General features: G+C 44.4%; 1 protein-coding gene across 1 annotated transcript in view; it reads right to left on the bottom strand.

Annotated features, from left to right (window-relative positions):
- The window catches only part of cubn (cubilin (intrinsic factor-cobalamin receptor)), a gene marked incomplete at its 5' end in the record, with an annotated part of 59,009 nt that extends 36,411 nt beyond the window's left edge, over positions 1–22,598 (bottom strand). The window contains 26 exons of the mRNA XM_084151825.1: positions 6,007–6,194; positions 7,144–7,300; positions 7,506–7,687; positions 7,857–8,017; positions 8,279–8,468; positions 9,008–9,138; positions 9,408–9,633; positions 9,898–10,063; positions 13,520–13,695; positions 14,646–14,802; positions 15,236–15,426; positions 15,649–15,811; positions 15,988–16,169; positions 16,318–16,552; positions 16,849–16,967; positions 17,122–17,308; positions 17,468–17,592; positions 18,018–18,113; positions 19,059–19,190; positions 19,487–19,655; positions 20,360–20,486; positions 20,677–20,780; positions 20,881–20,982; positions 21,155–21,289; positions 21,887–22,013; positions 22,474–22,598. Coding sequence (XP_084007951.1) covers positions 6,007–6,194; positions 7,144–7,300; positions 7,506–7,687; positions 7,857–8,017; positions 8,279–8,468; positions 9,008–9,138; positions 9,408–9,633; positions 9,898–10,063; positions 13,520–13,695; positions 14,646–14,802; positions 15,236–15,426; positions 15,649–15,811; positions 15,988–16,169; positions 16,318–16,552; positions 16,849–16,967; positions 17,122–17,308; positions 17,468–17,592; positions 18,018–18,113; positions 19,059–19,190; positions 19,487–19,655; positions 20,360–20,486; positions 20,677–20,780; positions 20,881–20,982; positions 21,155–21,289; positions 21,887–22,013; positions 22,474–22,598 — 4,053 coding nt within the window. The remainder of the gene's footprint in view (positions 1–6,006; positions 6,195–7,143; positions 7,301–7,505; positions 7,688–7,856; positions 8,018–8,278; positions 8,469–9,007; positions 9,139–9,407; positions 9,634–9,897; positions 10,064–13,519; positions 13,696–14,645; positions 14,803–15,235; positions 15,427–15,648; positions 15,812–15,987; positions 16,170–16,317; positions 16,553–16,848; positions 16,968–17,121; positions 17,309–17,467; positions 17,593–18,017; positions 18,114–19,058; positions 19,191–19,486; positions 19,656–20,359; positions 20,487–20,676; positions 20,781–20,880; positions 20,983–21,154; positions 21,290–21,886; positions 22,014–22,473) is intronic.
- Between the last annotated feature and the right edge of the window lie 102 nt (positions 22,599–22,700).

Below are 22,700 nucleotides of genomic sequence, written 5' to 3'. Positions count from 1 at the left end.
GGCTGTCTAGCAATGATCAACCACCAACTTCACAAAGCTAGAATTTTTTTAAAGAATAATGTGCAAATATTGCACAATCCAGGTGTACAAAGCGCTTAGACTTACCCAGAAAGAATCACTGCCAAAGGTGATTATAACATGTATTGGACTCCGGTGGTTGAACCCTTAATTTTTGTACAAATGTTAGAATTTTTATTCACTTTGACATTAGAGTATTTTGTGTAGATCGTTGACAAAACATTTCAATTAAATCAATTTTAATCCCACTTTGTAACACAACAAAATGTGGAAAAAGTCAAGGTGTTTGAATACCTTCTAAAAGCACTGTAAAATGATTCCACATAGTATGTGGGAGACATACAGAGAGAGGCTGGGGGGTTGAGGGTGGGAACCAGAGGTGGCAGAGGGAGAACTTGAGTCAGATTTAAGCCTTCAAGTTGAACAACATTCTCAGCTTCCAGTTTTACAATTTACATGTCAAAACAAATGACAGTCACAAGGATTGTGTCAACAACTGTCTTTCAGGTGCGATGACAAATATATAAACAATTTGCAAATTAAATTATTGTATACAATTGCTTAGAGAAATACATTTTGTTTAACAAGTAATAAAATAAAAATCTCAAAAACAGAAGGGTCTGGGTAACAATTAAGTACCTTACTGTGATTGTTTTGAACTAAAATGGTCAAAAAGAAACTTCTTAGCAGAGAGCAATTTCTCAAGCAAGAATTTGCTAGGACTGTCTGAGGGGAAGAGGAAAACTGAAAACTAGCTGTCAGAGAGGTTTGGAACTCTTTGTTATTGGTCTATTAACTAATTTACCGCCTTGTGATGTCACCAGGTAGGCCAAAACTCCATCCAACCAAAACACTAAAAGGGTATTATCATAATTTTCACAATCCCACAGTATTATTACAACCTCATAGTGTGGAAATATATATAAAACACAGGACAATCACATTTTTGACTGCACTGGGCCTTTAACAAGGGCCCCAGGACCAGTGGAAGCAAAATAGCCCCATAACATCAACGATCCACCACCATATTAGGTATGAGGTACTTTTCTGCACTTGCTTCTGTTTTTCAACGCCAAACCCACCACTGGTGTGTGTGGTCAAAGAGCTCTATTTTCATGTCATCTGACCATAGAGCCCCACGCAGAGCTCCTGGATGAGATCTGTGTTACGGCCGACTTCATTCTGCGCATATGTTGGTGCACCGTTCAGGTGCTCGGGAAGAGCATGGGAGCTACTGTGGTGGCAGAGCGTCATCTTTGGTTGACACTTTCACAGGTGCCGGAAGGGGACAGACAGATTTCTCCCACGGGGTTGTTCGGTTCGCCCCTGGAGGCTATACAGGCTCAGTTCCGTCTGAGGTCCTTTGGGGATGCCGGGGGGGCACCTTCCGGAAGGCTAGCAGGCGGAGCTCAGCCGGCTAAGTGGGCTGCCCCCGGGGCCGGGCCCAGCACTAGGTCGGACAGGCCTGGTTCCCAGGCGCAACGCCAGACTGCCAGGCACAAGTGCCGCCACCGCTTCCAGGGGCGAAGTGAGAGCTAGTCCTGTCATGGAAGGAGATAGACCCTGCGCACCTAGCTCTGGGATGGGGTGTGGCACGGGATCAGGTCCTCCCTTGCCAACCACCGGTGGTGACAACAGTACCCCCAAGTGGCACAGCCAATCGGGATACGTCACGGATGGCCGAAGCCCCCGAACCCAGAGTGGACCGGGCTTCAGGCACCTAAACACATTGTTTCAACCCCATTGTTTTCGGGTTTCAAGAGTATTGTGTATTCCACATGAGTTCAATAAAATATGTCCCTCCTCCACATTCAGACAAGAATGTCGAAAATGGTGGAGATGTTAATAAAGAACCTATGCGCCCTCAGATGGACCTTTACGGGAGACTCGCTGCCTGCTCCGACCTGGGTAATGCGAACAGTGACTTTGGGGTACAGGCTACAATTTCTTGTACGGCCCCCACGTTTTTGCGGCTTCATCACGTCGACTGTTCCCCTGGCCTCAGCTCCAGTATTAAGGTAGGAAATATCCCTTCCTGCTCCAGAAATAGGCAAGTGGTTCCTCTGTCGGAAGCCTAGGACGGCTGGTACAGCTGGTATTTCCTGGTTCTGAAAAGGGACCGGGGGTTTACGCCCCATTCTAGACATGCATGCCCTGAACAAACATCTCAGAGTTTGCAAATTCAAGATGTTCACCATCATCAACCTAAAGGATGCGTACTTTCATGTGCCCATGTACCCCAGCCACAGAAAGTTTCTGACATTCCATTATGAGGTGATAGCCATGAGTTTTTGGTACTCCCTTTCGGCATGTCCCTCTCGCCTCGCATCTTTTCAAAGGTGGTGGAGGTAGCTGTGGCACCCATGAGGGGCCAGGGGCTGAGGGTAATGGCCTATCTGGACAATTGGCTGATAGCAACGGAGTCTAGGGAATAAGCAGTGTTACACACATCCAGGCTGGTGTCCCATGTATACTCTCTAGGTTTTATTGTAAACCAGAAAAAGAGCTGTCAAACCCCATTGCAGCGCATTCCATTCCTGGGTTTCGAGTTAGACTGGTGTTTTTTTTTTTTATCCCCAGAGAGGGGGTCAGGGTTCCAGCTCTACTAGGCCCAATTTCTAAACCGGTCGATACAGGTGTCCCTGACATGCCTTCGGGCACTGGCCCAGTGGATGGATCCCTGGCTGCTTTCACAAGGGGTTCTCATGGGCCAGGTGTTGTCCCACAAGGTGGTCATGGACAGGTTTGGCATGAGGCCAGAGATTTAGTTCCTATGGGCCTGGCCCCTGAGAGGGCCAATCTGATGGCTAGGGGTTTAGCTCTAAAGGTTATTGCTGCCATTCAGTCTGCAAGGGCACCCTCCACAAGAGGGCTGTATGCATATAAGTGGCAAGCGTTTGAGCTCTGCTGCCAAGATAAAGGACTGGTTCCTTTTCAGTGCTCTGTGAGGGACATACTTGTGTTTGAACGGACCCGGGATATCCGGTTATGTGTCCAGCAGGGCGCTCTCTAAGCAGCATTTCTCCCACTGGATTGTTGAGGCTATCTCCCTGGCACATAGCAGCAAGGAGCAAGGGTTACCTAGTGGTGTACGCACTCACTCCAGCAGGGGTCGGGCAGCATCTTGAGCGTTGTTTAAAGGGTTGACTATAGGATACATTTGTGCTGTGGCGAGTTGGGCATCACCACACACTTTTGTGAGGTTTTATCGCTTGGATATCGTAGCCCAGTGTGCTTACTGCTAGGACAGGGGAAAGTTATTAGGCACCGTGTGGTGCGCAATACCCAGACTGCTGCATCTGGCGGGGTCTGGGTGGTCTGCCATTGGCCTTTTCATTTAGTATCCGTTGGGGTCGGCTTGGGGCGTGATTATATTTCCCCATAGTATGTTGTACCTCGTAAACCAGCTTCACCTAATAGCATGAACAGCACCATCTAATGGTCAGAACATGGTCATATCAGGATGTTGGATGGAACATAAACCTAACAACTTCAATGACACATCTCTCTGAACAGGGGAAATAAACATCACCAAATTCACTGAGAATACATTACATAGGATGAAGAAACAATACTCCGAGCCACAGCTCCATACTAGTTGTCAGACATCCTTTTTCTTGTGTTTTTTTAGTTGAAATGATCCAACAGCCATCACAGACTCCGGACTTGAACCCCATTGAAAACCTGTGGTTTGAATTGAAGCGGGCAGTCAAAAGATATCAAGGATCTGGAAAGATTCTGTATGGAGGAATGGTCTAAGATCTTTCCCAATGTGTTCTTCAATCTCATAAAACATTTTAGAAAAAGGCTCATTGTCATTATCCTTGCAAGGGTAAGGTGCTAGAGTATTGAAAACGGGTGCTAAAAATATACTCCCATCTTTTTTAGATTGTTTTATTTGTATTAGTATAATATAATATAATTTTCCAAATGTTTTTAGCGTACAATATAGCTCAGTATTTGTATTATTTATTTGATATAGTATTTTTTGCTCATCTTTATCAAGGGTGCCAATAATTATGGATCCCACTGTATGTCTACATGTCAGTGAATGGACGTAGAGGCCTAAGCTTGAAGATGTGAAATTAAAGCTGTATAGATGAATCATTCCCTGTTAAGACCTCTGTGTTATTGATGTTAACCTTCTCTACCTCAACTGTGCTAACCAGGCCATACATTCTATGGGGGTTAGAGATCAGCAGTTAGACCAGGTAATGATGAGGATGACCTTCCATGTAATACAAAGCTTGACATCTCGGATTCATTACATTCAAAGGTAAACAAACAGAAAGATTTCCATTTCCATTTCCTGTGGATATACTGTGAGGACTAAAGGAAAATTCAGACTAATATAACTACAGATAGTTGAATTACGATTGTGTACTTATAAAAGGGTAATGTGTTATTGGTGATTTGCAACAAGGTTATTGTTCCCTCAGTTACAATCAACATTATTTGAGAGTACAATGTCATGACATCATCTTCATGAGTCATTTCAGTTTTGTACACTGAAAATTATGAAATGTTTGGCATTCATTTCGACCAGGGCCCATAGGGGTTTGGGCCACACAGTGCTCTATGAGGTAAATACTTAGACTGGCACACTAAAGTTACAGGTCTGTGGAATAGAATGTAGGCAACAAAACCAGTGGTGAGATCAGCCTAGCCAAATAGAGGGGCAGCAGGAGGAGGTGAATTACCGTCTCCAGGAAATCCACACAGAATGAGTCTATTTAACTCGGAGCCCATGATGCAATCCATGTGTGTTGGGGTTGTCATGGTGACCAGGGGGCCAGTTGAAAACAGCATTATTTTGTTTCCACAAATACATTTATTTCCAGTGAGTGAGTTAGATGAAGAGCCATAGAACTCACTGGTATTATGTAAGCCATGAAAGACCACCCTTGTAGCATGTTTTAAGAAATGAGGTCTTCCTTGAAAATCATGTCAAAAGGAACCCCTGAAGAAAACCTGTGAGAACTTGTGCTCAAATCTATACAGATCACAACAAACTGTCTATCAACTACTTTCCATGCAGGCTTCAAACAAATTCTATTCCAGCTCAGTCCAGGACATTAGTAACTACCCTACAGTGGAGAGAGAGCTGATATCCAACTTCTCAATGTAAGAAATATATTTTAAAAACTGCAACAAAATGTAATGTCAAAAGTGTTGATGCATGTGTTGAGAACCACAGTCACTGTGTATACTATCATATCTCCAGAGTATAAGCAGTCAGCAGTCCACCTGTCTCCTGCTCCCTGTCCATGTGGTGAGTCAGAGCAGAGCAGAGGAAACTGATACTTCCTCCCAGATTTGAATGGGCCAACCCATCACTCATGACTACTAACACACAACACTACGGTAATCACATGAATGGGGTGGTGACCTCCTGGCCTGACCATGCCTTTCCTGGAGTGATGTCATCTGGGAGAACAGAAAGCTCAGGCCAGGAAGTTTCGTCCTCTATAATTTAGATCCATTCAGTTTCCCAATGTTATTACATTTACATTTTAGTCATTTAGCAGACACTCTTATCCAGAGCGACTTACAGTTAGTGAATACATAAAAAAAAAAAAAATCATACTAGCCCCCCGTGGGAAACGAACCCACAACCCTGGCGTTGCAAACGCCATGCTCTACCAACTGAGCTACATCCCTGCCGGCCATTCCCTCCCCTACCCTGGACGACGCTGGGCCAATTGTGCGCCGCCCCATGGGTCTCCCGGTCACGGCCGGCTACGACAGAGCCTGGATTCAAACCAGGATCTCTAGTGGCACAGCTAGCACTGCGATGCAGTGCCTTAGACCACTGCGCCACTCGCCACTTATGATGGTCCTCTGATTAGAGTACATTAAACCACACTAGCTTCACATTATCTTGCACTGTTTCCCAAATGGCACCCTATTCCCTACATAGGGCTCTGGTCAAAGTAGTGCATTATAAAGGGAATAGGGTGCCACTTGGGACTTAATGTCATCACCCACCTTGACGTAGTCGAAACTACAGACGCTAGTCCTCTCCAGGTCAAAGGTCATGAAGGTGTAGTTGATGGTGTTGCCCATGGTGGTCTGGATGGTCCAGCTACACAGGGAGTTGTGGGGGTAGGTGTTGGGATAGTTCAGAGACTCAATCTGCCCATGCGCCTGGTTGGCGATCAGCACACCTTGACAGCCTAAGGAAGACGGAGAGTGAGTTAATAGTGAATATAGCAGTATTCAATTTACTGGATTAAATGGTGATATTTAGAAGGATATATTTGCCTGTTATCAAAATATATTCCATTATTAAATGGTATGTTGTGTTTTTGGACAGAAATGTCAAGATTAAGCATGAGAGCCAACATCGCACTTTTCAACTCTGTGAGAGTCAAACTGAAACTGTGTTATTTTTCCAGGAATAACTAAATAAAGCTTGAGAGCAGAGCTGACCTCTCTGTATAAACCTAAGTGACAATTAGTGTTCCAGGGACAGAATGAGAACATGAGTCCAGGGCCAAGTTGGAAACCGCTGTGTGACAGAAACAAAACAAGACAGACTTCACTAAGACTGACCTCTTATCCTTTCAGCATGACTTCCAGAAAGCCCATTTGACAACACTGACAATAAGAAGTAAAGCCAGTCCCCACTCTGACATTCTTTTGTAGTGTGAGTACCTCTGCCAACTCGGTCTCCTCACCTCTCGAACCCCAAGAGTGCGTTCCCTAACGCTGTTTCCATGGAAACCAAACAAAAAGCACCCTGGGATACCACTGTAAGCCACTTCGGTATGGCACAGCATTAACTTTAATAAGGTTTACTGTATCTCAAGCTTCAAATGTAACTAATGTCAACGTAAACGTGTAGAATTGGATAACAAGAATGTAAAATGTGCCCTACAAAATCAACATGGGCGCACCAGCTCAAGCAGCACACAGAGATGGCTGGATGGAGTCTTTGGAAAGCCAGATGGCTTATAATCACCCTACAGCTCCATTAGGATAGGTTGACACATCAACTACATGGAGTGGTTACTAGGTAGGTATCCTGGTGTAAAGCTAGACTTGTGTGTGTGTGTGTGTGTGTGTGTGTGTGTGTGTGTGTGTGTGTGTGTGTGTGTGTGTGTGTGTGTAATAGGTGCTCACTGGTTGTATACATGGCCACGAAGCCTCCAGCTGTGATGATACTGTCTGTGCGTAGTTTCACATAGAGCTGACTCCTACTGGAGTTGATGGGGGCAGGCAACTGAGTCCCACACAGGTTGGCCAGCTGTGGCGCATTAGTGCTGTTCCCATCGTATACCTATGGACAGACGGACGGACAGACGGGCAGGCAGGCAGGCAGACAGGCATTATGTTAGATATTCTTCTAACATCAAAAGGGGCAAGGGATATGCTTTTCTTTCAGCAATGTCATGAACACCTAATTGTCTCTCGTGTTCAATTTCATTTTGTATTGACTGACTGTTATGTGGGTGTAATAACCTTGAACAGTGTTCTGTACTCACAGCCAGGTAGTCATATGTACAGCTGGTGCTGGACTCCAGATCGAAGTTGCCAAAGCTGAGAGTGATCAGGCTCCCAGCGCTGGCCTTGATCAGCCAGTAGCACTCAGCGTTAGTGTGGTAGGGTAGGGGGTAGTTAGGAGAGGAGAACCCTCCTGAACTGGTGGTCAGAGTACCTCCACAGCCTAGGGTGGGAAAGGGCAGGGACAAAAGGAGAGGAATAGGAGGAGAGAGGTAAAAATAAAGGGATGGAGTTAAGATTCTGAGTAGTCAAAGTATCATACATTTTCTGGTATGTAGCACAATACCTGTTGAAGATGATGCTAGTGAAATATACATTTCTCCCACACACACCTGTCTGCGTGCCGTCCCAGTGTGCCCTGAAGCCAGGGAAGGTGACAGAGTAGTCGGAACGGAACATGAGCCACAGGCGGTTGCTATGGGACACCAGCATTGGAGGCCTCTGGGTGGAGCAGAACTTGCCAATCAGAGGAGAGGTTTCATAACCGCCATCTCTGTCGGACAGAGAGAACATTGGGAGATATAAATAGTGGCCTTTAAGTTGCTAGCAATATTAACAGCTTTCATCTTGTCACGCTTGCTGACATAGGTCTCATTTTTATTCTAATCACATATTACTTAGGCATGAGTTTTCTTGCCTGGCTAGCTACTAATTACACAAAAATGACTGCTCAAGTCAAATTGAATCATACAACTGACAAACATCCTCCAGTAACAGCTGATTCAGATCAGGTCTATTATGACTGGGTGCTCACCTGATCTCTACATAGTCTAAAGCACAGTTGGGTGGTGAGCCCTCCAGAGTAAAGTCAGTGAAGTTGAGCATAATCTGCATGTTGACCCCAACGATGATCTTGTAGATACACTGGCGGTTGGTGGGGTAGTTACTGGGAAAGTTAGGAGAGCTGAGTTCTCCTGTAGGGGAGGTGAACGTCTCACTACAGTCTGGGGAAGACATGAGATTAATATGATTTCGTGAATATGAGGGGAAAGAGATGGGGTTAACACAAGGGTAGTCTTGCAGTACCAGACCTCAACACCATATTTTCGTTCGACAGGAGTAGAGGAAAATATGGGGGGAATGTTGTGTGCAGCAGACGACAGTAACATTCAAGCAAGAGGCAAAGCATTGGTCAAACTCTCCTTTACTACTGCCATCTTTTCTGCATGTTTTCTTGCTTAACTTTGTTTTGGTTATTTTGTTACAATTACACAATCAGCCAGGTTTGAACCCCCTCTAACCCTGATATCTCATCTATTTTATGTGACAAGTAATTTTCTATTTTTCTGTTAATTGGAATTCTTGATGCTGTCGAGGGTAACAGTACTCGTGGTGGCGGTGATGTCCTCTTTCTAACCCTCATATATCACACATTTTATGCGACTTTTTCTGTGAATGGGAATGCGTTGTTGGGCTGTTGTAAATGGAAATAGTGGTTGCCAAGGGTAACCGTAATGTTTCTTGTTGCCGAGGGTAACCGTACCGGTGGTGGCGTTGATGGAGACATAGTTGGCAGAGAAGCCTTCGGTTGCTAGGCTGATGTCGGAGACAAAGAGGACAGTCATCAGGTTGTCTGTGCTGGTCAGAGAGGGAGGGACGGACCGACCACAGTACCTGGAAAGATATAGGGCAGATGGGGGGGGGGGGGAACTCAGTCATTCATGCCCAAACAATCAACCTGATCCCTGACCAACAGAAGTTACCTGAAGTTTGAGTTGACGTCGAGTTGGAGTAAATTATCACGAGAGTGATTCACTTCTAAAAAGCATATTGACTTTGAATCATGGCAATGTTCACACATCAGCATGATTTAGCGTAATCACCATATTGCCACGGGTTCTTAACATCTTGACATGGGTTTGTTTGCATGTACTGTACTTTACCTGCCAAGCTTGGTCCCAGTCGCAACGGTGCCATTGTCATACACCTCGACGTAGTCATAGTTACAGCTGGTGTGGTACTCCATGTTGAAGGAGGTGAAGGACAGGCGGATGAGGTTGCCGGGTGCGACAGAGATGTACCAGGTGCAGTTGGCTCCATGGGGGTAGTTGTTGGGATGCCCAGGGCTTGTGAGGGACCCCGACGGGGCATTAAGCGTAGTGCCACAACCTGGCATCAAACAGGGAAACAGGCTCAAATTGGGTTAAAATATACTGTTATTTTTACACCTCATTCAGAGTCAACACAATACATCTTTATTGAAACATTATACAGAGACAAAGGATTGGTAAACATGTTGTTGTCACAGTACCCAGTCCCAGGACACATAGGCTCACAGATACCACTCACTGACAACACATACACATTAGTAGATATTTGAGCTTTTAGTCACGGCAGAATAAACTACATATCCCATGAGTACCAGGGGCTTACCCTCCATAGCAGAGTCGTAGGATGCAGTGAAGCCATGGTTGGAGACGGACGAGTCAGTCTTAAAGCGGATGTACATGGACCTCTGGGTGGACTCGAGCATGGCTGGCATGGTGGTGCCACAGTATGTACCAATCAGAGGAGAGCTCACCGTGGAGCCGTCCCTTACCTGGGGGAGGGGAGAGAGAAGAGACACACAGACAGAGACAGAGACACAGAGAGAGAGACACAGAGAGAGAGAGTGAGTGAGAGAGAGAGAGAGAGAGAGAATTTGGCATGAGGGTCTGCTATACAAATTGATGGAAAGTGGTGTTGGAGGAAAAACATACGACATAATACAATTCATGTACACAAACAACAAGTGTGCAGTTAAAATTAGCAAAAAACACACACAGGGCTGTGGGGTGAGACTGGGATGCTCTTCAACATATATAAATCAATGAATTGGCGAGGGTACTAGAACATTCTGCAGCACCCGGCCTCACTCTACTAGAATCTGAAGTCAAATGTCTACTGTTTGCTGATGATCTGGTGCTTCTTTCCCCAACCAAGGAGGGCCTAAAGCAGCACCTAGATCTTCTGCACAGATTAAGTCAGACCTGGGCCCTGACAGTAAATATCAGTTAGACAAAAATAATGATGTTCCAAAAAGGTCCAGTTGCCAGGACCACAAATACAAATTCCATCTAAACATCATTGCCCTAGAGCACACAAAAAACGATACATACCTCGGGCCTAAACATAAGCGCCACAGGTAACTTGCACAAAGCTGTGAACGATCTGAGAGACAAGTCAATAAGGGCCTTCTATGCCATCAAAAGGAACACAAAATTTGACATACCAATTAGGATCTGGCAAAGAATACTTGAATCAGTTATAGAATCCATTGCCCTTTATGGTTGTGAGGTCTGGGGTCCGCTCACCAACCAAGAATTCACAAAATGGGACAAACACCAAATTGAGACTCAGCATGCAGAGTTCTGCAAAAATATCCTTGGCATACAACGTAAAACATCAAATAATGCATGCAGAGCAGAATTGGGCCCATACCCGCTAATTATCAAAATCCAGATAAGAGCCGTTAAATTTTACAACCACCTAAAAGGAAGCGATTCCCAAACCTTTCATAACAAAGCCATCACCTACAGAGAAATAAACCTGGAGAAAAGTCCCCTAAGCAAGCTGGTCCTGGGGCTCTGTTCACAAACACAAACAGACCCCACAGAGCCCAAAGACAGCAACACAATGAGACCCAATCAAATCATGAGAAAACAAAAAGACAATTACTTGACACATTAGAAAGAATTTACAAAATAACCCAGAGCAAACTAGAAATCTATTTGGCCCTAAACAGAAAGTACACAGTGGCAGAATACCTGACCACTGTGAATTACCCAAAATTAAGGAAATCTTTGACTATGTACAGACTCAGTGAGCATAGCATTGCTATTGAGAAAGGCCGCCGAAGGCAGACCTGGCTCTCAAGAGAAGACAGGCTATGTGCACACTGCCCACAAAATGAGGTGGAAACTGAGCTGCACTTCCTAACCTCCTGCCAAATGTATGACCATATTAGAGACACATATTTCCCTCAGATTACACAGACCCACAAAGAATTTGAAAACAAATCCAATTTTTATAAACTACCATATCTATTGGGTGAAATACCACAGTGTGCAATCACAGCAGCAAGATTTGTGACCTGTCGCCACAAGAAAAGGGCAACCAGTGAAGAACAAACACCATTGTAAAAACAACCTATATTTATGTTTATTTATTTTCCTTTTTGTACTTTAACTATTTGCACATCATTATAACTCTGTATATAGACATAATGACACTTGAAATGTCTTTATTATTTTGGGACTGTTGTTTGCTCTGAGTTGTAGAGCGGCAATAAAGTGTCACTGTTTGAACCCCACTTTATAAGGATCAGTGAGCCAATCGTTACTGGTTTGGTCTTGGTGGAACATACATATCCCTTCACCTTGCACCTGGCAAGGCTGCCCAGTCTTCGAACTCTTTGAGCCTCCAGTTGGTCGGCTCTTTGCATGAGGTAATGCCCTTGAGCTCTACCATTTCTTTGTCACTTTTACTAGTGATTTCTCCTGTAGTTGTTGCCATCTTGACTGGGCCCTCTCCCAGTTTGGGGACCTGCTCCATCCTCCCTCCTGCCCTTAGCCATATTTTGCCATCCTTCTCTTGTGGCATAGTATATGTGGTTACTGCTCTTATCAGTGGATCTGACGACACTGACAGTTTCACTTGCTTTGGCAACGTTACATACAGTACCAGTCAAAAGTTTGGACACACCTACTAATTCAAGTGTTTTTCTTTATTTTTTAAAACAATTTTCTACATTGTAGAATAATAGTGAAGACATCAAAACTATGAAATAACAAATATTTGAGATTTGAGATTCTTCAAATAGCCACCCTTTGCCTTGATGACAGCTTTGCACACTCTTGGCATTCTCTCAACCAGCTTCACCTGGAATGCTTTTCCAACATTCTTGAAGGAGTTCCCACATATGCTGAGCACTTGTTGGCTGCTTTTCCTTCACTCTGCCGTCCGACTCATCCCAAACCATCACAATTGGGTTGAGGTCGGGGGATTGTGGAGGCCAGGTCATCTGATGCAGCACTCCATCACCCTCCTTCTTGGTAAAATTGCCCTTACACAGCCTGGAGGTGTGTTGGGTCATTGTCTTGTTCAAAAACAAATGATAGTCTGGGTCTTCCATTCCTGTTGCGGTCCTCATGAGAGCCAGTTTCATCACAGCGCTTGATGGTTTTTGCGACTGCACTTGAAGAAACTTTCAAAGTTCTTGAAATGTTCCATATTGACTGACCTTCTTGTCTTAAAGTAATGATGGACTGTCATTTCTATTTGCTTATTTGAGCTGTTCTTGCCATAATACCCCCTACCTTGTCAGAACACAACTGATTGGCTCAAACACATTAAGAAGGAAAGAAAGTCCACAAATTAACTTTTAAGAAGGCACACCTGTTAATTGAAATGCATTCCAGGTGACTACCTCATGAAGCTGGTTGAGAGAATGCCAAGAGTGTGCAAAGCTGTCATCAAGGCAAAGGGTGGCTATTTGAAGAATCTCAAATATATTTTGATTTGTTTAACACTTTTTTGGTTACTACATGATTCCCATATGTGTTATTTCATAGTTTTGATGTCTTGACTATTATTTTATAAATGTAAAAAATTGTAAAAATAAAGAAAAACCCTTGAATGAGTAGGTGTGTCCAAACTTTTGACTGGTAGTGTATGTTTCCATGCCAATAAAGCCCTTAAATTAAATTGAATTGAGAGAGAGAGAGAGAGAGAGAGAGAGACACACACAGAGAGAAAGAAAGAAAGAAAGACACAGAGAGAGAGACAGAGAGAGAGAGAGAGAGAGAGAGAGAGAGAGAGAGAGAGAGAGAGAGAGAGAGAGAGAGAGAGACACAGAGAGAGAGAGAGGTGGAGCTTATTTCAGGTCACCTCATCTCTTTAGAAATGTTTGTGTATGTAATGACAACAATAGTAAAACAAAAAAAATGTCCATTGACGATGTTGGACAATCAGAGGCAGAATTCAAGGATGATAGGCTGGAGTGAAGTTTGAATACCTCAACAAAGTCATAGACACAGGAGCCGCTCTCGATGTCGAAGGTGAGGAAGTTGAGGGTGACAACGTAGCCCTGTGGTTGGTTGATGACCCACTCACACTCCTTGTTGTGGGGGTAGGCATCAGGGTGGTAGGGGGACCGGATCTGACCCGTCCCAGAGAAGGTGCCACCACAGCCTGGGAAAGAGACAGAACTCCATTGGGACCTTCTAGATGGCTATGCACAAACTAATTGGAAAAGGAGGTCAAGTTAATTAACTCTATTGGACTGCAAACCAGTTGCCAGATAATGAAAATTAACTGCAAGTACCTGTAAGAGCACCTGCTAAATGACACAAATGTAAATGTGAAAATGCTTAGTCTTTTCGCTCAGATCACCATACACGACTGGTATGCTTCACATACTGTATATGCAAATATGGAGCAAAGAGAACCAGCACTGGGAATCACACTGGATATTCATCCCAGGCCTTGACACTAAGTAGTCCAGTCTGACAGGCCATTTCCAGGTGCAGAAGATGGAGTGGAGGGTGGGCCATTAAAGCACACAAACACACTATTCACCGTGCTGTTCAAGAGTGTGTTTAATCACCAGGGATTGCCGAAACAGCAGGAAGACTTAACGTTCAATAAGAACATTGAACAGAACACGACTATGTCAGTAACTCAATTTTGCTGAAATAACCTTAAAGTCTGTTGAGCAGCTGTTAAATCACATACAGGCCAGGCATTCACACATATGAGATGGCCACACAAACAAACCTGCATGGTGGGGGAGGGGGCAGAAGAAGTTCAATACACAACCCTTTTTATTCTTCACATAAAACCCTCACACTTTTACTAGGCTCTGCAAGGCGGCTGTGCTGAAATGTAATTACTACTGAGGTAGAGATCAGGGAGAGAGATTGAGGAGATGTGTCACAGGACTAGAGATTTTAACTGCTTAGACCTAGTGAGAAGCACTATATAGATGCAGTCCATTATTAGTACACCTATATTTCCCAGGTCATGATTTTGGCATATCTGAAGAGCTTGTGGTTTGTCACTGTTGGGGTTTGCCAGTGACAAGATGGTGAAGAGATAGTGTTTTGCCACTGGTGTGGTTAGACAGTGTTTGTGATTCTCACCGACTTCGTATGTGGCCCTGAACCCTGCCTGGCTGATTGATGCGTCAGACTTGAAGCGGATCCAGAGAGCATTGGAGGAGGACAGGATGGGGGCAGGGATGGTGTACCCACAGTACTTCCCAATCAGAGGGTCTGTCTCTGTGGTACCATCACGGACCTGGGAAACACAACCAGGAGAGTCAAACATGAACAATGTTAAGAGGACACAGAGATCCAGGCACACACATCATATCTAATCCCCCTCCCAGAGACAAAGCACCCTGACACCACCAACAATCTCAATCAGAAACCTCAATCACAAACACACACGTGCATGCGCCCAGTTTTGTATTGCTATCCTTGTGGGGACCAAATAATTTATTCCCATCCAAAATAATTTTTTCCTTAACCCTTAACCATAACCATTAACCTAACCATAACCCTAACCTTAACCTTAAGCTTAAGCCTAAGCTTACCCCCAAACTCCTAACCCTAAAACTATACCTAACCCCTAACCCTAGCCTGGAAAAATGTCCTTATTTTACTATCCTTGTGAGGACTTCTCGTACGCATTAGGATAGTTCAACAAAAACACACACACACTACTGTACCTCCACATAGTCAAACATACAACCGCTGTGGGACTCCAAGTCCATGTGTGTAAAGTTGAGTGAGACAATCTCATTGGCTGGCAGGCGGATGATGTAGATACACTGGCGGTTATGGGCGTAGTTATTGGGCCAGTTGGGGGAGATGATGATGCCCTCGCTCTCTGTAAAGGTTCCTCCACAACCAGGGTCAGCTAGAACAGAGAGAGCCAGACACATGACCTTCAGTTGGAGAGGGACATCTTTTAGAATAGCCTAGTCCCAGGTCATTTTTGGAATGACCATATGAATGAGCAAAACAGCACAAAGAGATCTGGGACCAAGAAAACCTGCATATGGCATTGAGAATCCTTGTAATAATCCTTTCCTTAAAAAAGGTAAGTTGTTAACAGTAGTTGATATGACAGATCTCTTACATGGAGAGGTGGTGTAAGTGATGTGGAAGCCACGGTCAGAGTTAGAGAAGTCCGAGTGGAACCGGATCCATGCTGCAGGTCCCGTGGTCTGGCGAGGGGCGGGAGTCACATTGCTGCAGTACTTCCCTAGAACCGGATCTTCTGGGCGGAGACCATCCCGGATCTAGACCACAGAACATAGAACCAAGGACAGACAACTGTTACAGTAACAGACCTATAACCTTCATAGTTGCGGATGATAATGAAAAATCGTAATATTCACATAATGTCTGCGGCTATATATATATATATATCCATAGCTGAAGGGACATGTTGATGTTGCCATGGTGCCTGCCTCACCTCCAGGTAGTCATAGTTACAGTCAGGGTGGTTTTCCAGGCTGAGGGTTCCGAAGGCGAAGGTGATGAGCAGGCCGGGGGCCACGTCAACCGTCCAATAGCAGTCGCGGTTGGGAGGGTAGTTGCCGGGGTAACCAGGTGAGTTGATGTTACCGTGGGGTTCGGTCAACTCCCCGCCACATACTGGAGGTGAAACAAACCGGTACAGATTGCAGTGAGGAGAGGACTGTACATGGGTAACACCTGACTAAGCTATTTCAGGTAGATTGCAAACAATACATTTTATCTAGGTCTCTTGCCAACAGACACACACACACACACACACACACACCTGGTGTCTGTGAGGTCCAGGCCACAGTGAAGCCGCCTGCGTTGACGGAGTGGTCAGAGCGGAACCAAAAGTACAATGCATTGTGGGAGCTGAAGAGCTCTGCGGGGGTGCTGGTACCGCAGTACTTCCCTAACTGATAGGCCGAGGCGCTCTCGCCATCGTGGATCTGAAGGAAGTCGAAGTCACAGTTAGCACTGTTCTCCAGCTCAAAGTGAGGGAAGGTGATCCGTAGAATCTGGGAAGAAATGAACACCACAGTATTAACACATCATTAAATAACTATTCCACTTGACTTGTATAGCTATTGGGCTTGTACAATGTATAGAACAAATTTCACATATTGTTAGACATTCAAATTGTACAAATCAACAAAAATGCTTATTCCATGGTATACTGCGTTACAACTGATGTAACATTATGGAAAAGCATATGCCAAACTCTTTGTTAGACTGTGAGTCCAGTCTTGTCATGTGTAGTCAGGTCCAGGACCTGCTGTGTGTAAGTGACAGTGTGGCATTAGATTACACTGACCTTGTTGGCGTCTGCTCTGATGACCCAGGCACAGCTGACCTGGTGGTCGTACTGGTCACTACCAGGGGTGTTGGGGTAGCTGAATGTACCAGCCGGGCCAGTCAGGTAGCCTCCACACACTGACAACACACACAGTCACACACAGGTAAGTGAAGCACACAGTACACACACTGTACAAATACAGCAAAACACCCTGAAATAAGTCAATTTCTCTTTATCATTCATAACATTCTATAAACACACAGATACACATGCACGCACACACACACACACCTTGCTGTGCGGTCTGGCAGGTTGGCCCTGTCCACTGGTCAGTGCAGGTACAGGTGAATCCATTGAGTCCATCGTTGCATGTACCTCCATTCTGACATGGGTTGCTGGCACACTCATTGACATTCTGGTCACAGTTCACCCCTCCCCAGCCAGGACTACAGGTACACAGATACCCCGTGGAAGTAGGCTGGGGGGGGGGGGGGGGGGAATACAGCAAAAATGTTACCAAAACCCAAATAATATACAGTGTAGATGAAAACCTCCTGGACAAGTCATTGTTTAAGGAGTAAAATCCTGGTCCTGAGAAAATGTGAAGTTGCTAGAGTCCCATGTAGTCAACACTCACCACACACTGTCCATTGACACATGGATTGTTGGTCTGGCAGATATTGCTGCTCTGGGTGCATCCTGTTGGGCCGTAGCCATTTCCTGTGTAGTCTGGGGGACAGGTGCACACTGGGATGATGGCGCCTGGAAGCACAGAGATATGGTCAGGATACCTGATTAACTCACCATAACATTAAAGACACAGGTGCATTCACTAGACACAGTATAAAGATGAGGGACATGCGACACAGTTTGAACGAGGACAATTTGTTAGAGAAATAAACCAATCTCCCTAACTACCATGCAGTAAAAGTATACTACATTTTCTCCTATAGGTGAATAGGGCATTGAGCTCTCTCAGCACTCCAGCCTCTGCTCATGTGATAGCATCATAATCTAGTCTCCTGGCTGTAACAGTCTTTATAGTTGATGTCAGCCATAAGGAGGGTGAGAGAGAGCAGAGCTGTCAACGCCTGCAATAATGGCCCTGTCTTATCCTCACTGCCACCGGTCATGAGGTGCCGTAAAGATAGGTGTGTGTGTGTGTGTGTGTGTGTGTGCACATTTACCTGGAGTGGAAGAGCAGGTAGCCTGGGGGTAGCAGCCTCCATTGTTATTGGCACAGATGTTAGCCTGAGTGCAGGTTCTCCCATCTCCTTCATAGCCTGGATACAGATCAATCAATTAACCAATCAATTAGTCAATCAATCAATCAATCCACCAATGAACCAGCAGGTCTATACCAGACAAAAAGCAACATTTTGAATTAATAAAAGGGCCATAAAATACCGTTGAGCACAATGACTAATTCTGAGAGTGAGAGACAGAGAGAGAGCGAGAGCGAGAGCGATCGACAGAGAGAGGAGGAGAGGTCGACAAAGTGAGATAGAGACAGAAACTGAGCCAGAGGGCTACAGAGTACACACAAAAGAGATCTCTGGATGGGGATAGGGCTGAACACACTACATATAGTCAGGCATCTGCTTTTCATCAGAGCCATATTACTGAAAACTACCAGGAGTCAGCAAGCATCCACCTGCCAGCTGGCATCCGCCATAGAGGGAAACAAGGACAGCTTTCTTCTGTGGTACACCAAATCCACCAGCTCAATTTTTAATTTCAACACCAAGGGTTGTGTAAGAACACTATTACAGTAACCTGACAAAGACCATGTTGGTCTAAATGTTGTGTGTATATGACTAAGAGATAAGTTGTAGGAACAGAAAATAAGAAGACATTATTTAAATATCAGAAAACAGTAGAGAGAGGAGGGTAAAGAAAGAAGAGGGAGAGGTTCCAGAAGATTCATTCAGATACAGGTACCTGGAGGACAGGTTCCACAGTGGAAGGATTGCATGGTATTGAGATGCTGGACCATGGAGTGGAGGAGCAGGTTAAGGGTTAAGGTTAGTTACCTGGAGGACAGGTTCCACAGTGGAAGGAGCCCATGGTATTGAGATGCTGGACCATGGAGTGGAGGAGCAGGTTAAGGGTTAAGGTTAGTTACCTGGAGGACAGGTTCCACAGTGGAAGGAGCCCATGGTATTGAGACACTGGACCATGGAGTGGAGGAGCAGGTTAAGGTTTGGGTTAAGGTAAGGGTTAGTTACCTGGAGGACAGGTTCCACAGTGGAAGGAGCCCATGGTATTGAGACACTGGACCATGGGAGTAGTGGAGCATCCTCCGTTATTAGTGGAACACTCATTCACATCCAGACAGCTGTAGCCGTTGCCCTGCCATCCTGGAGGAATGCACAACAAACAGTGTTACATTTACTGTTATACAGACAATGCCAGCACAAATCATTGTTTATTATGTCTTTGTCCTAAGAAGTACTCTTGTATAACTGAATTCAAGAGCACTTCGACTCAAGACCAAAACATGCTATTTTGGAGGACTGAAGAGGCATCCATCTGGCAACCACATGGAGGTAACAAACTATGTCAGCCATTTTGGGTCACCAAACATCAGTTTCCTCAGACCTAATGCACAATACCATTGATGATAAGGAAACTGTGAGCACTGAGCGGCTCTCACCAGCAGGACAGGAGCCGCAGTAGAAGGAGCCCTGGGTGTTGTAACAGGTCACAGGCGGGTTGGTGGAGCAAGGCTTCTGGGCAAGGCTACACTCATCCACGTCTGATATACAGGCTGGGTTGCCGGCTGGGGCCATCCAACCATCATCACAAACACACTTAAACTTGGGCTGGAAGGAAATAACACCACATGGCATGGATTCATGTCAACTCCCATAAATAGAATATGTACAGAACGTGTACCGATCACATTTAGATGCACTAGTAGTGAATCAGTGATGTGCAATGACGTGCATTACAGAAATAGAGTCATTCTAGAGTCATTCTATTTCTATGATGTGCATGGCCTACTGAGCCAAGACTTAATTAGATTAGCCAGGGGCCTATAAATCATTTATTTGATTCGATATCCAAGGGGTAAATGGTTATAGCTACTCCCATGTAAGACAACTTCCACTGTACTACTGGTAATGGATCAGTTCCTACTACTCTAATGCAGGTCTCAGATCTATCATCACTATGAAAAAGAAGTATTTCATTGCTCTACTCTAATAAAATAAAATAAACATTAAGGCTATGGTAGCTAGCAGTGCTAAATCTAATCTAGTAATTGCTTTCTTCACAAATTGCTTTCTTCACAGGGCAGTTATCACATAAAGCTAATTAATTGAAGCCAAGGGACCAGGGTGGAGACATTGGCTGAAATAAATGACATTGTCTAGACAGTCTTCATTCATCAAATGAAAGTATCTTTGGCTAGTTAAACAGGGCAGGCTACAGCTAAGACAAATGGCTGACAATTCTGTTTTTAAACAGATGAGATCCATTAAATCAAATAGGAGACCAACACTGTTGAATGATGATTGACAGTTACCACGTTGGGTGTGATTCTGTCTGCGTCAATGCACGTTCCATGGACACACAGGTCCTGAGCGGCACCCTGACAGTCGTCATAGCGGGTCGTACACAGGGTACCAGACCACTCTGGTGAACAGGTGCAACTTGAAGAGAAATACAAGAAGACAGATTCAGTGTGTGTGTGTCTGTCTGTCTGTCTGTCTCAGTGTGTGTCTGTCTCAGTGTGTGTGTGTATGTCTGTCTCAGTGTGTGTGTGTCTCAGTGTGTGTGTGTCTCAGTGTGTGTGTGTGTGTGTGTGTGTGTGTGTGTGTGTGTGTGTGTGTGTGTCCTCACGTAAAGGATCCAGGGGTGTTGATACAAGTGGCTCCATTCTGACATCCCTGAGAGGTCCCGACAAAGATCTGGCACTCATTCACATCCACAGCACAGTTAGGACCCTGCAGACACACACACACACCACGATTTAAACAGAAATAACACATAAATGCGGGTGCGGGCACACACACTCTCTCTCTCTCTCTCTGTGTGTCCACTTACCCCCCAGTTGCTGGGGCACATGCAGTGAAAAGAGTCCAGCAGGTCCAGACAGGTGGCTCCATTCTGACAGGGATTACTGGTACATGTCTTTCTCTGGACCGTCTGGGAGAGGCAGGGATAGAGAGGAGAGAAAGGAGGAGAGGAGTGGGAGAGGACAGAGGGTAAGGGTGAGAGGACAGAGGGTAAGGGGTTTGGAGTTAGGGAAATGATTATTTGTGAAAATATAGAATAAGACAATATGTAACATGTAAGAAGTAGGCCATACTGTACTTACCTGTTCTAGTGCTGTCACTTTAGTTTCAAGTGATGACACCTTTGCGTTGAGCGTATTGAGTTGGTTAGTGACATCAGGGGAAGTTCCACCTCCATTTTGTTTTATATTGTCGATGTCAGCTTTGTTTGTTTTGATCTGAAATAAGAAGTAAAGAAGGCTTGGTATGGAAGTTGTGATGTTACATGTTTCTTCACTATTATTAAATGATGTTTCTAAAGAGTAATTACTGAATAATTATATAGTATTCCAAACCCACCATAACCATGCTACAATTAAATTTGATTTTAATAAATAGTATTTTGATCTTTGGTCAAATGCTGGTTGAATTGCAGAGTCTGCTCTTTCTAAGTTGTTAATGATTCATAGCATCATGTGAAAATCACTAGTTTATAGAGATGTCGAGACATAATAAAGTCCTGAACAGATGGAATATTTTGAAGAATGTGCTTTTTGGACATATTTGTGAACAAGATAAGTGGATATGAAAATGTATGATTATCATATCCATGGTGATATCCACCACTTGATCTGATATTATTATCATTATTATTATTATTATTATTATTATTATTATTATTATATATGATTTCTATAATTTTAGTTAGAAAAAAACAGTAACAAAGACGGATGCTTTTCGAAAAGACGGTACAACACATGAAAACATTTCTACAAATCATCTGTCAATGTGGATATGTTTATCCATTTAAGACTTTGTCTCGTGTGTGTGCATACCTGACTCATCAGCTGAGTGAGGTCCTCCGTTCCCACTTTGACACTGCCTGACCCGGAGGTCTGGAAGCGGATCTCTTTGTTATGGGTGGAGAAGACCAGGTGACCGCTCTCTGATACCATGCGTGGCCTAGGGGGAAGACAATCAGAAAAGTATTTAAATCATTATTTTACATGGGGACAGATTCAATGTATCAACATTTTAATTGTTTATACAACACGCAACACTATACAGAAAATATGATATAGCATGTAGGTTAGGTACTAAACGCTGTTCATTTATATTTTACATTTTGATTAATGATTTCGATGACAAAAGATGGCTTATTCTCCAATAGCAATAGATTAAATTCAACTTTTGGAGGTGATGCTTGGTTGAGCTTTGAAGGTCAGAGTTGCTTGACTGAAGCGAAGATATTTCCAGATAACTTCACATTATTGCAAAGGGTAAAAATTAAGTTTAGGAAAATATCATGTAACAAATTCAATCACTATTAAGATAATATTATTACATCACACAACTGTTTTTAGCAGACACTGCATTCTTGCAGATCAAAAAAACTATAACCACAAATCATCACCAAACTCACTGTTCATTACTGATGTCCCTCTTGCTGCGTGGTCCTTGGGCGGCGTGCTCCCCTTGGTCACACTCTAGTCCAACCAGGAAGAGGAGGCAGAGGAGCAACCAGGAGAGCTGCTGTATCCGAGCCATGCTGAGAGAGAGTCTGGTCCCTGGGCACTCTCTTCAGACACTATATTGCGGTACTGACCTGATGCAACACTCTAATGCCCCTAGAAAGGGACAGGGGAGGAC

This window comes from Coregonus lavaretus (assembly GCF_964263955.1).
Source record: "Coregonus lavaretus genome assembly, chromosome: 34".
NCBI classification, from domain to species: domain Eukaryota; kingdom Metazoa; phylum Chordata; class Actinopteri; order Salmoniformes; family Salmonidae; genus Coregonus; species Coregonus lavaretus.
The sequence above is the reverse complement of the archived record's forward strand: the minus strand, read 5'-3'. Positions and strand labels throughout refer to the sequence as shown.